Raw genomic sequence first — 11,460 nt, 5'->3', positions numbered from 1 at the left:
CCATTGAAATCTCAGAACAAACAAATTTAAGAAACACATTTAGATTTCACCAGTCGAGAGTCGGGTTTAAAAAAAAAAACTCACAGGGCTATTAATATCCACAAAGACTTCAGTGAATAATAACGCTGCTATTAGTGCCTAAAGGTCCTGTCTAGCATTTTCTTAATTCAAAGACAATTGCCAAAAACTGTTTGCTAGGCTACTCTGAGGGATAGGATCAGTAGTGCAACATAGATAAGGAAGATCGAACAGTGAATACATAAATTGCCATGCTGACCTTAACAAATAGCTTAGCAAACAGCTTTTGTCAGTTGCCTCAGAAGTGGAATAGCATCAGACACGAGCTTTACGCTTGACAGTAAGGTAATATCGTAGCCTCGGTTCAAAGTATAAAAAGAATTTTCACCGGGCGCTCGCCAACAAGAAGAGAGAGAAATTTATCATAACATTGAATACACTGTGCGTCCTGGTTTTACATAATAACACATTTTTCCTTCTCTGGTGTACATTCCTAAAAAATAAGAGAAAGCGAAATGAGTGAGGTGTTAAGCAGCGGAATAATATTAAAAAGCGTTTAAATCATCCATTAAAGCCTGGTCAGTTATTGCCCAATGTAATTACAAAGCAAATCGTTCAGCTAAAGAAATCAGACAGTGGGTCTAACTTGATTGAACTTTCAATATCTAGTCTCATGGGTTTTTTTTTCGCAGTAGTTCAAAAGAATCATTTCTTTTTCAAGTCCTTCAGAGGGTCGATGTACCATACATCCTTAGGAAATGACAGTCATGGCTGGTCTGTTTTAGCTTATTGTTCAGATATAGAAAGTATAAGAACCCTTATTAAATCAAAATAGGACCTTGATCCCTTTTTCATAGAGCCGTAGCCATGCATATCCAAATAAGCAAGATATTCGATTTCGAGATATTTTAGTTCCCTGTGCATATCTTGTAATTAAATAAATAGTAACCTTTTCAAGAGAAAGAGAAAAATACAATACAGAAAAAACGGAGAAAAATCTTTCTATAAATTTGATGATTTGAAGGTGGATCAAAAAAGGGAAAACAACTCTTAAGAATTTCACGTAACGTCTGAAATTAGTTCTTAGTTTTCAGAAGATATGGTTTAATCCATTCAGTCGCATCTTTCGACGGAATTTTCCTTTAGGAATGCTCCATTCGACATAAGCCAAAAAACTGGATACGGAAAAAACTGCAAATACATCTCTTCCAAATGTCACCTGCAGAGTGAAGACGAGCAAATAACAATGTAAAGTTCATTTATTAGTAGTAAAATAGTCCGAATTCATAATATAACGGCTCTAAACAGTCATTTAGTTATTTTTGTTTTCAAGATGTGGGGGGGGGGGGGTATTAAGAAATGTACATAAATCACGCTGACAAAGATTATTCAAAATTAAAAAATAAGAAAGCGTAAAAGCGCGACATTAAAAAGAAATTTTACTATAGCTACCATTTAGAATAAAAAAAAAAGAAGACAACAACATGATTTGAATGCAGCTTTTAGTGTTTACCACAGTGCGATACTTACCCCCCCCCCCACCCTCTTTTCACTCAAGCTATATTTCTCAGCCATGGCTTTAAAAATATAAGCGAACCATTCCAAACCTGTAGGAGAGCTAAGGTGGAATTTTGATTTTAAGCAAAAAGGTTTACCGACTGCCATAGGATCGGTTGCCCATTGGTTTTGTTTCGATCCAAATATGTTGATTGTTTCTGGTTGACTGGACAGTGTCAACTGTTTAAAATGTATGTATTTTGTAAATCTAAAAAAAAAACTCGGAAAAAAGAAAAACACGTGAGAACACCATTGCTCTTTTCGAAGACGGCTTGCATTTCTCAGAAAGTATCGGGATCGTCACTTTGAGGGATTAGTGAGAAAGGTACACAACTATAATGATAAATCACAGGTGCACACAGACCTGACCTTTGGATGGAGAAGCCGGAGAACGAAATAGGCTATATTTTTTTATTTGCCTTGAAGATTCGGGGATGTCCCTACAATATCTAGCTAACTAATTTCCAAGCAGGCCAAAAAAAACGAGGCTTCAAACGAGGTTGAAGCTGATGGTGCAATCTCAGCAACAAGCATTACCCCAGACAGTCTCTTCAACATTAACTTAAACTCTTAAAGTTTAAGGAAAGAGAAAGGAACAGATAGCTTAGAATAACGACATATGTTATAAGTTGGCTTAAGATGTGATCAAACAACCGCAAGTCTATCGAGCTATTTACTAGCAGTGGCCTAAAGCCATACAAGAGGAAGGGGTTGTTCCCTAATAGAAGACCAAAATATAAGACTGATGGTTTATGGAATCTTATGGAAATTTTAACAAATTTTGAAATAAATAAAATATTAAATATCATACCCCCACCTTTTGAAATGTCTGAAGGCACTCTTGATAGTAACTAAACAGTTGTAATACAAATTGAGATTTGCACGAATCCCAACAAAAACCCTTCTTTTTCTATTAAATTATTACTCATGAAACTTTACATTGGATATTTCTTTGGATATATCTTGTATACCCAAATCAACTTAGACACAGGAATTTCTCAGCATGAACACCTCAAAGCCAATCTAACCTTGCTGAGTATATAAAAGACTCGTACAGCAAAAAAAAAATAAGCTTGTGGCAGAGTAAAAATCAACTGATATAGATACAGCTACATTATTTATGCTATCGAAAAAAAAAATCCAAATCATAAAAATGCAAAAACAAAAAATGATGAATAGGACTTTACGTAAAATCTGAAAACATGAGATAACGCAAAGAAAGAAAATGCTACACAAACAAAAAGTCTGAAATATTAAATAAGAAATCACTAAGGTTGCATGAGCATTGGGCCTCGAATTTTGTAGACATCCCTTTTTTATTTATTTTTTTGTGGGTATGTGGGTAAGTTTTGTGGGTATATCTTTTTTTAAGTAAACAAACTTAATCAGTTAAAGAACTAATTTAATTTTTCTGGAGAAAAAAGCTTACGAGAGGGGGGGGGGGAAATTGAGAAAGAACATATTACTGTAAAATCAAATGTGTTTTTAAACAGTAACGCGCTTAATTTAGTTAAAGCAACCACTAAACAACGCATTAAATTTGACCTTAAACTTCCGGTTATACGTAGTGCCTAGTAAAAGCAGGTCTCAGTTCAGAACAGGAGTTGCCAATTCTTCCGTTTCAAAATCAATGTTAGCAAGTTTTTACATCAGATACCAAAACCCTTTAATCAGTGAATTTATTCCAAAATTCCAAGTTAATTTTAGAAAGCAAATAGAGTTTATAGCTGAATTAACACATTTGAAAATTTTACAGTTTGATAGAAAATATAAGAAGTAAATGAGGGATTTTCTGAAGAGAATGACCAAAGCACAATCTGTAAAAATGCTTCAGCTATATGACTAATCGCCGTCTCTAACGCAACAAAAAAGAACCACTAAAATGCCATACTGAATACAAAAAAAAATACTTGATGATCCAATAAGAATCTAACTCACTCGAATATTCTTCAATTATATCTGAAGTTGAGTAAGTTATTGGGTATGTCTTAGCCAAGCCTTTATAAAGTAACGAGGCTAACCCTCTGTCCTAATATTTTGTGGTTTTTTTTTTTCCATTCCTTATATTGAAGAATTTTTGCGTAAATTAGCTCCTTGTTGATTTCTTTGTTTTAGTGTTTCCTACAGTGTGTCCTCTTGTATCGAAGAATTTTTGTGTAAATTAGCTTCTTCTTGGTTTCTTTGTTTTATTGTTTCCTCTTATATCGAAGAATTTTTGGGTAAATTAGCCCCTTCTTGGTTTCTTTTTAGTGTATCGCTATTAGTCATATAGCTGAAACGATCGCTTGGAAAACGTTAGCTGCAATTATTAGCTGCGTAAAATGTGCACTAGTTTCTTGTATTTTGCGGAAGGTTCGTCTGTTTTTAATAGATAATTAAGCGGAATGTATTGCTTTGAAAAAGTTTTTATCCAGCCAAGACATCCAATTAAGAATATTTAAACTGAGCACAAATTAACAGAAAAACACTGACTGAGAAAAACCCATCAAGAGCAAAATCTAATCCCAAAGCACAGAGCACAAAGGTCCGCCACTCAAGCTTAGAAAAACCAACAATATGAAAAAACATTTGTGCTATTTTTGCTTTCTTACAATCTGTAAGCCACAGAGATAATTGGAAATTTAAACTGGAAAAAACCCTTACTTTATTTTAATTAATTTTAAACTATTTGGGCTATTTCCTACATATTCCATAAGCCGCACAAAAAAAGAGAAGTATTTAACCAACTTTTTACAAATCTGAAATAAATCAGATTCTTTAATGATGTTAATAAATGTGTTGATATCCCGGAGTACTAATTTTAACTCCAGTTCTTTTTTCTTCCTTCGTTGGTTAATGGGATTCTCAACTGAAATTAAACTCTATGAATCCACCTCCAATGAACAAGATCTAAAGTTTCTACCAAAACAATATGATCTATGTAATGTCATTTGCAACAATTTTTCATTTTCAGATGAGATCATCTCTCACAAATTTTTATGGATTAATGAAAAAAAAAGAATCCTAAAAGAGTTGCAAAGAGAAAAACATGAAAAATGAAAAAAAAAACAACAAACAAACAAACACAGAAACTGAAACTTTTTATCCTATTTATAATATAGATATTAAGGAACCGGAGATGGAAAAAAGGAGAGAAAAAAAAAAGTAAATTTGTTTTGCGCTTTTTTTAGATTAAAGAATAGGGAAAAGGACAACAATAAGAAAAAATTAAAAAACTGATTTCTCATCGTACATATAGCAAGAAGAAAAAGGTTAAGGGTAAGACAAAAATGGGAAAAAGACAAAAAGCAAAATTCTTTTTCCTTTACATAGGATAAAGAATAAGGCAAACAATTAAGATTACGAAAACACGGGAAAATACAGAAAGCGAAACTTTTTCTCCAATTTATAACATAAATATTACGGAAAAGGAGATGAAAAAAAGAGAAGAAATGCACAAATTAGATTTTTTTACACTATTTATTGATTAAAGAATAGGGGAAAGGACAAAAATAAGAAAAAAAACGAAAAAGCTAAAAAGGCGAATCCATATATAGCATGAAGAAAAAGGTTCAGGGTTAGACAAATGGGATAGACGCAAAAAAGCGAAATTTCTTTACCCTATATAGAGGATAAAGAATAAGGAAAATAATCAAGACAATGAACATAGGGAAAAACGCAGAAAGCGAAACTTTTTATCCAATTTATAACATAAATATTAAGGAAAAAGAGATGAAAAAAAGGAGAAGAAATGCAAAAATTGGAATTTTTTTACGCTATTTATAGGTTAAAGGATAGGGGAAAGGACAAAAGTAAGAAAAAAACGAAAAAACCCAAAAGGCGAATCCATATAAAGCACGAAGAAAAGGTCAAGAGTAAGAAAAACGGGATAAACGCAAAAAAAGCAAAATTTCTTTATCCTATGCACAGGATAAAGAATAAGAAAAATAATTAAGATAATGAAAACAGGGAAAAACCCAGAAAGCGAAACTTTTGATCCGAAACTTAAATATTATATATAAGGAAAATACATAGAGAAAAATATAAGGGAAATATATTAATATATAAGGAAAAGGAGATGAAAAGAAAAGAAGAAATGCAAAATTTCTAATTTTTTTACGCTATTTATAGATTAAAGAATAGGGGAAAGGACAAAAATAAGAAAAAATTGAAAAGACTCAAATGGCAAATCAATTATAGCATGAAGAAAAAGGTTTAGAGTAAGAAAAATGGGATAAACGCAAAAAAGCGAAATTTCTTTATCCTACACATAGGAACAGGAATAAGGAAAATAATTAAGACAGTGAATATATATATAAATATATACATATATATATATATATTTAAAAAAATTTAGGATAATACGAAGAGGCGAGTTTTCTAGCGAAAACACATAAAAAAAACACCAACCAACGCTTATTTCTGTAGGTTTTTTTTTGTGTTTTCTTACATATTCTAAGGTCTTTTTTTCTGCGTTTAAAGGATTTTTAAACTCTATGTTTACTTTTATTAATTTTACTTGTACTATCATTCTATTATATATTTTTATTTTGCATTAAACACATTAGAATGGCTTTTTTGTAACTGTTATCAATTTTAAGCGATACTTAAAAAGCAAAAGAGCAAAGCTTTTCTAGCACTAAATTTAAATCGGCAGTTTCGGTAGCAATTTAAAAAGTCTCCAGATATAATTCCCATCACCATGAACACTGATAATTCTCAAAAACAAGCAACAAAAGCAAATACATTCTGAACCTAACAATCATTCATTATTAATACATAAGTACTATAGGTTCTTTTGGTTGAAGTAAACACAATCAAGATTCCAAACAAGAAGGATGTAGCCAGCGAATCGAAAATAAGTACTGAATAATAACTACTTTCATGAACGTTTATGAGGAGGCAGGATATACTTTGAAGTCAAGTAAGAAGTAGTGCAACCACGTAGCGGCTGAAACGCAGGTTGGAAGTCTATGTACTAGACTCCATGAGCTGTAATTGGCCCGACTTCAATTCAACTTTAGCCCCACCATGATATCAAACATCTGTGCCACTCCTCTGCACAAAACTGTTGCAAAAGGAAATTGATTATAATTAAATTATAATAAATCATTAAATTCTTATAATTATAATCATTTTTAATTAACTGATTTTAATTAAATTCAGTTTAATCATCAAATGTAGGTAACAAGACAACTTCTCTTAAAAAAACTAAGCAGTATTTCTCAAACTCATAAGTTGATCCTAAAATAAAAGTAAAAACAAATCCTTACCTTCCCCCACGCACATACACAAATTAAAATCCTTTAGATAAAAAAATTTGCTTTAATTCTTTGGTAAGGAAAATTGCTTCGATTTTCAGGGAGAATTTACTCTTTTGAACTGAATTGTATTTTTTTTTTTCAAGCAGTTTTGTCTCTGCTTAAATGATAAAAGAACAAGAACATTCAGACTCCTTTTAAAGTCTTTAGGTAAAGGTAGAAGTTTATACCTTTACCTTAGGTAAGGGTTTCCTCTCTCACATGTTTTCCTTTATTATCCCTTAAATGTTTGGTTTCCCGAGCAAGAATACAAAATGCAACAAGCCAAAAATCAATTTGAATTTCATCAGTGATTTGTCCAAGAATTTAATTATAGCAAATTGTTTGTATAAAAAACAAACTTAAGAGTGGGTGACTTCTAGCCCCTAACCCCCATTCAACGTACATCATCTGCCTGTTTTACGATGTGTCTCAAACAAAACGGTATTTATTTTTTACTTGACTTGGCATCGCTGGCTACACATAAAATTACTCTAGTTCAAATCTACACCTGTAAGCAATCAACAGTAGGGAAAGCTTTAATCTTGAATTGACGGCCTTTGGGTGGGTCCGAATCCAAGAAAGGAAAGCAAATTGCGACGGTAGCTTACAGTAGGGACGGAATCTCCGTTGCCACCTGGCAACCCGACAATCTCTCTTTGGGTTGACTCAGAGGATGAACTTTGTTCGAGTTGACAGTCCCGAGCAGCCACTTCCTAAATAAAACACAATTTGACAAACACATATAAATACAAAAAGAAAACACAGTATTCAGCAAAAAAAAGTAATAAATGGCTTTCTACAAGAAAACCAAAACAAAACTAATATTAACCTAACATGGTAAATGAACAGAGAAGTCTTAGGCCCTTTACAAATGACCTTAAAGACACCAAATATACCGCACTATTCTACAGCAGAGCTTTAACGCTAATGTTAACAAAAATAAAAAACTTGGACGTCACAACGAACGGTAATATATTCGTAATTTTTTTTTTTAAACCTCCATTTTCTTTCGGGGAGGGGGAATAATAGAAACATCAATCCACTACCACATATACTGGGTGTGCTTAAGCCTTTTTTTTCTCCGAATTTTCATCTTCTAACAATTTTACCGATAATATTTAGCATTTTGAATTTAACTCACCTGTTTTGGAGGTTTTGACACATTTGAAATAAATTTAATTCAAAAACAAGCTTAGTTGCGATAAATGCAAATAAGTAATTCATAAAGGATCAAAGTTTATTTCAAAAAACAAAAACAAAAAACAACCTGATAGTTTAAGAAATTAAAAACATTTTTTTTTTGTCTTTAAACTATTTTATTCTTTTAGAATAGTTGCGACTAGGGACGACATCCAGAACATAGACTAATTAAGAGAAAACTTCGGTCAATGTACCAATTGAGCCCTTTCTGTATACATGATTCTTTTATTGTCACCTTCATTCAAAAATAAAAATTGAAGAAAAAAAATACATACAGCTAAAACTTGTATTTAGACTTCCATAATTCACTTTTCGATTTCGTCCAGTCCTGCTGGATGACACTATTTTTATACAGGGACAGTTCTGATCATCATGTTTGACAGTCTCCCAAACAGCCAAACTCTTTGGTATTCAAGCAAATTATGATTTATTCAGCATTTATCTTTTTTAGCAATCAGTTGTATTACTTTTCTATTTAGTAATTTATTTATTTTATCATTTTCATTTAGGAATTTATTCTTTATTAATTTAGCAACCATCAATTTTGAAACCATGATTCGGCACCGCAGTCTCCTGGTTTGACCATGCCTGTCAAAAAGCCTGATAATCCCTTTGTTTCTAGGGCACTTCGTTACAAACCGCTACCAAGTCGGAGAAAAAGGCGTGGAGGTCATTTAAAATCCTGGATGAACTCCATCAAATCCGCCTTCGAACTCATTGTGAATTCAGACGATACAGCAGCCGACAGAACTCCTCCTGGCTTGGCCGCCTGGCTGGTTGAAATAACTGTATTTTTGCAACATCCAAATTTTTTTTTTTTTTTTTTTTTTGCTGTAAATAATGTCTCCAATACTCTTTACTATTTGAATGGGCTGTCAGAGTGGTTCCCTGTCGAGTCCAGTGTACGCCAAGGATGTTTACTATCTCCAATATTATTCACAATACTTATGGATTTTTTTTCTTCGAGCTTGCCACTTTAGAGGAGGCATACAATTAAGCCCCGTACGTCAAATACACGACTGCGATTTCGCTGACGATATTGATCGTGTGGCTCACTGCCAAGAGGACATTCAACATAATCTGAATGAACTAGCAGCAAAAGCGGCCCCTGTTGGCCTCAAGATTAATATTAATAAAACGAAAAGTATGTCAAACGCAGTTGTGACGACCATTGCAGCTGGGATTCCATATGAAGGCATTGATATAGAAGAGGTCAGAGAATTCAAGTACCTCGATAGTACAATTACCCAAGATGGGAATTGTGATAGAGAAGTCTTGCTACGGATAGTGTGTGCAGGTGGAGCATTTTCTCAGCTGAAGAATATATGGAGATGTAGATACTGCTCTCAGATGTTGAAATTGCGATTGTTTAGGAGTAATGTACTCTCTGTTACTTTTATATGAATGCGAGTCCTGGAGCCTTTCAAAGAATGATGAGAAAAAACTACTTAGTTTCGAGAATAATTGCCTGCGTAGAATCCTTGCGGTACATTGGACCAATAGAGTAACGAATGTCCAGATTAGGGCTGATACCGAACAACCACTGGTGACCAACAAGATCAAAATGAGAAGATGTAAGCATTGGGGGCATATGACCCGCATGAGCGAAGGACGCCTCCCACACGATTTATGGTGTTGGACCCCATCCGGCATTCCAAGGAGTGGAAGACAACGCAGCACACTTGGTAGATCCCTGGAGAAAGAGGCAACGAGTCTCCAAACCTTTTTGAATGAACTTTGGTCTTTGCCACAAGGTCAGTCAAGCTGGAGGTCAGCCGTCGCGCCTCTATGCGCCCCCAGGCGTAGGAGGGTTTAAGTCTAAGTTTACTATTAATTTAATCAAGCAAGTGTCGATATACCATTGCATGGTACAAAAGAATCGCGATTGAGCTTACGTTAAACAATCCTATAAACCAATAAAAAAAAGAAATGCCCAGGCCGCAGAGTTAATTAATAGGATTAGAGCTAATTAAACCAAATTTTTGATTAAAAACAAATTAAAGTAAATCAAAAGCATAGCTATACTAAAAAACTAACCAACTGAACTTAAAAAAGCTAACTGAGGATAAAATTAAAAGAAGCGAATAAACAATTAACATAAAGCTTGATTGAAAAATAATTAAAAAGCTAATTAAAAGGAAATGTTGGACTATAAAGTCAATAATTCATAATTAATTAGACTTACAAATAAAAGTTATTTTCCTCCTTATTGCTGGAGTATGTATGCTAAATTTTTGCTTTCATTTGTCACGCTGCCATTTCGATTCCACTTAAGAAGCTTAATTTATGAAATTAGAGAGGCAAGACAAAAAAAAAGCAAAAAAAAGTAAAAAATATTTTTTTAAAAGGCCAATTCTACAACATGTATAGGATACTTTGATTATACAATAATACTGATAATATAAAACATTCCAAAGATATTTACAAATGTAGCACAGGCTCATTAAACGGAATAAGATATATATCCCCTTAACTGCTTGATAGACAACCAAAAACAACGTATTAGAAAAGTAAAATAAAGGTCATAAAAAGTCATAGTGTCTCAGGCGTGTGTTTCTTAGCAGTCATACGAAAAATTGGTCTCTCAACCATATCACAAGCTTACCCAAGAATTGTACTTAACAACAAAAACATCAGCCTGGGATAAGAGTAATCGGCTCATATGGTTTTGTTCGTAGGCTTTGTTATGATTTTTTTTTTTTTTTTTTTGTCTTTTTTTTTTAATGAGGCTTATTACCGTAATTATTTAGTTTGCACGACCTTTGGATTGGAAATGTTCCACCCTGTTTTTGCTATTATTACTAGTTTCAATTATTACTATTTTTATTATTGATATTTATTACTTTATACTATATCATTTATTTTACAGTATACGACCAATTATCATTCATTATTACTATTTATTACTTTATACTACTTTTACTGTTCGACTTTTAGTGACCTAGCGGCAGGCATGGTACACCAAGAGAACTGCTGGGGCAAGGCTTTATCCAACCCTGTAATCGTGAAGCATTACAAAGGAATTTATCGTTGCTAAAGGTCGTATCTGACATTTAAATCAGCTGAAATAATTACCAATACACATTTTCTGAGCTGCATTCTGAGCCCCCCCCCCCCCCCTGCAATGGGAGGGGGCTTTCATGAGAACAGCTTAGCAAAGTCTTATGGCAATTAGCTAAGAAATGTGAAAATGTCAGATAACGGTCTTTGAAATTAACACCCTTTGAAATACTTTATAACTCGGTTTTTAAACTGTTAAAACAGACCACAGGTTTTTTTTTCTCAATACATTTATTTTTCAAGGAAAATGACAAAGAGGAATAAAAACAACTTGATTTATGTCTGAATAAAAAATATAAACATAAACGACAACAGCCTGTTTTCAGCTGTTGCACAAAAGCCA

General features: G+C 33.2%; 1 protein-coding gene across 4 annotated transcripts in view; it reads right to left on the bottom strand.

Annotated features, from left to right (window-relative positions):
- Positions 1-241: 241 nt before the first annotated feature.
- LOC136038160 (lamin Dm0-like) overlaps positions 242-11,460 on the bottom strand; it is a 70,964-nt gene continuing 59,745 nt past the window's right edge. For 3 of the 4 annotated variants that reach the window (XM_065721219.1, XM_065721220.1, XM_065721222.1), the window contains 2 exons: positions 7,366-7,570; positions 330-511 (listed from right to left, as the gene is read on the bottom strand). In XM_065721219.1, coding sequence (XP_065577291.1) covers positions 7,394-7,570 — 177 coding nt within the window. In that variant the 3' untranslated portion in view covers positions 330-511; positions 7,366-7,393. Of the gene's footprint in view, positions 512-7,365; positions 7,571-11,460 lie in introns of all 4 variants that reach the window. The other variant, XM_065721221.1, reaches the window with a different exon arrangement.

This window comes from Artemia franciscana, chromosome 17 (genome assembly GCF_032884065.1).
Source record: "Artemia franciscana chromosome 17, ASM3288406v1, whole genome shotgun sequence".
NCBI lineage: Eukaryota > Metazoa > Arthropoda > Branchiopoda > Anostraca > Artemiidae > Artemia > Artemia franciscana.
This window is presented reverse-complemented; position numbering and strand designations above follow the sequence as displayed.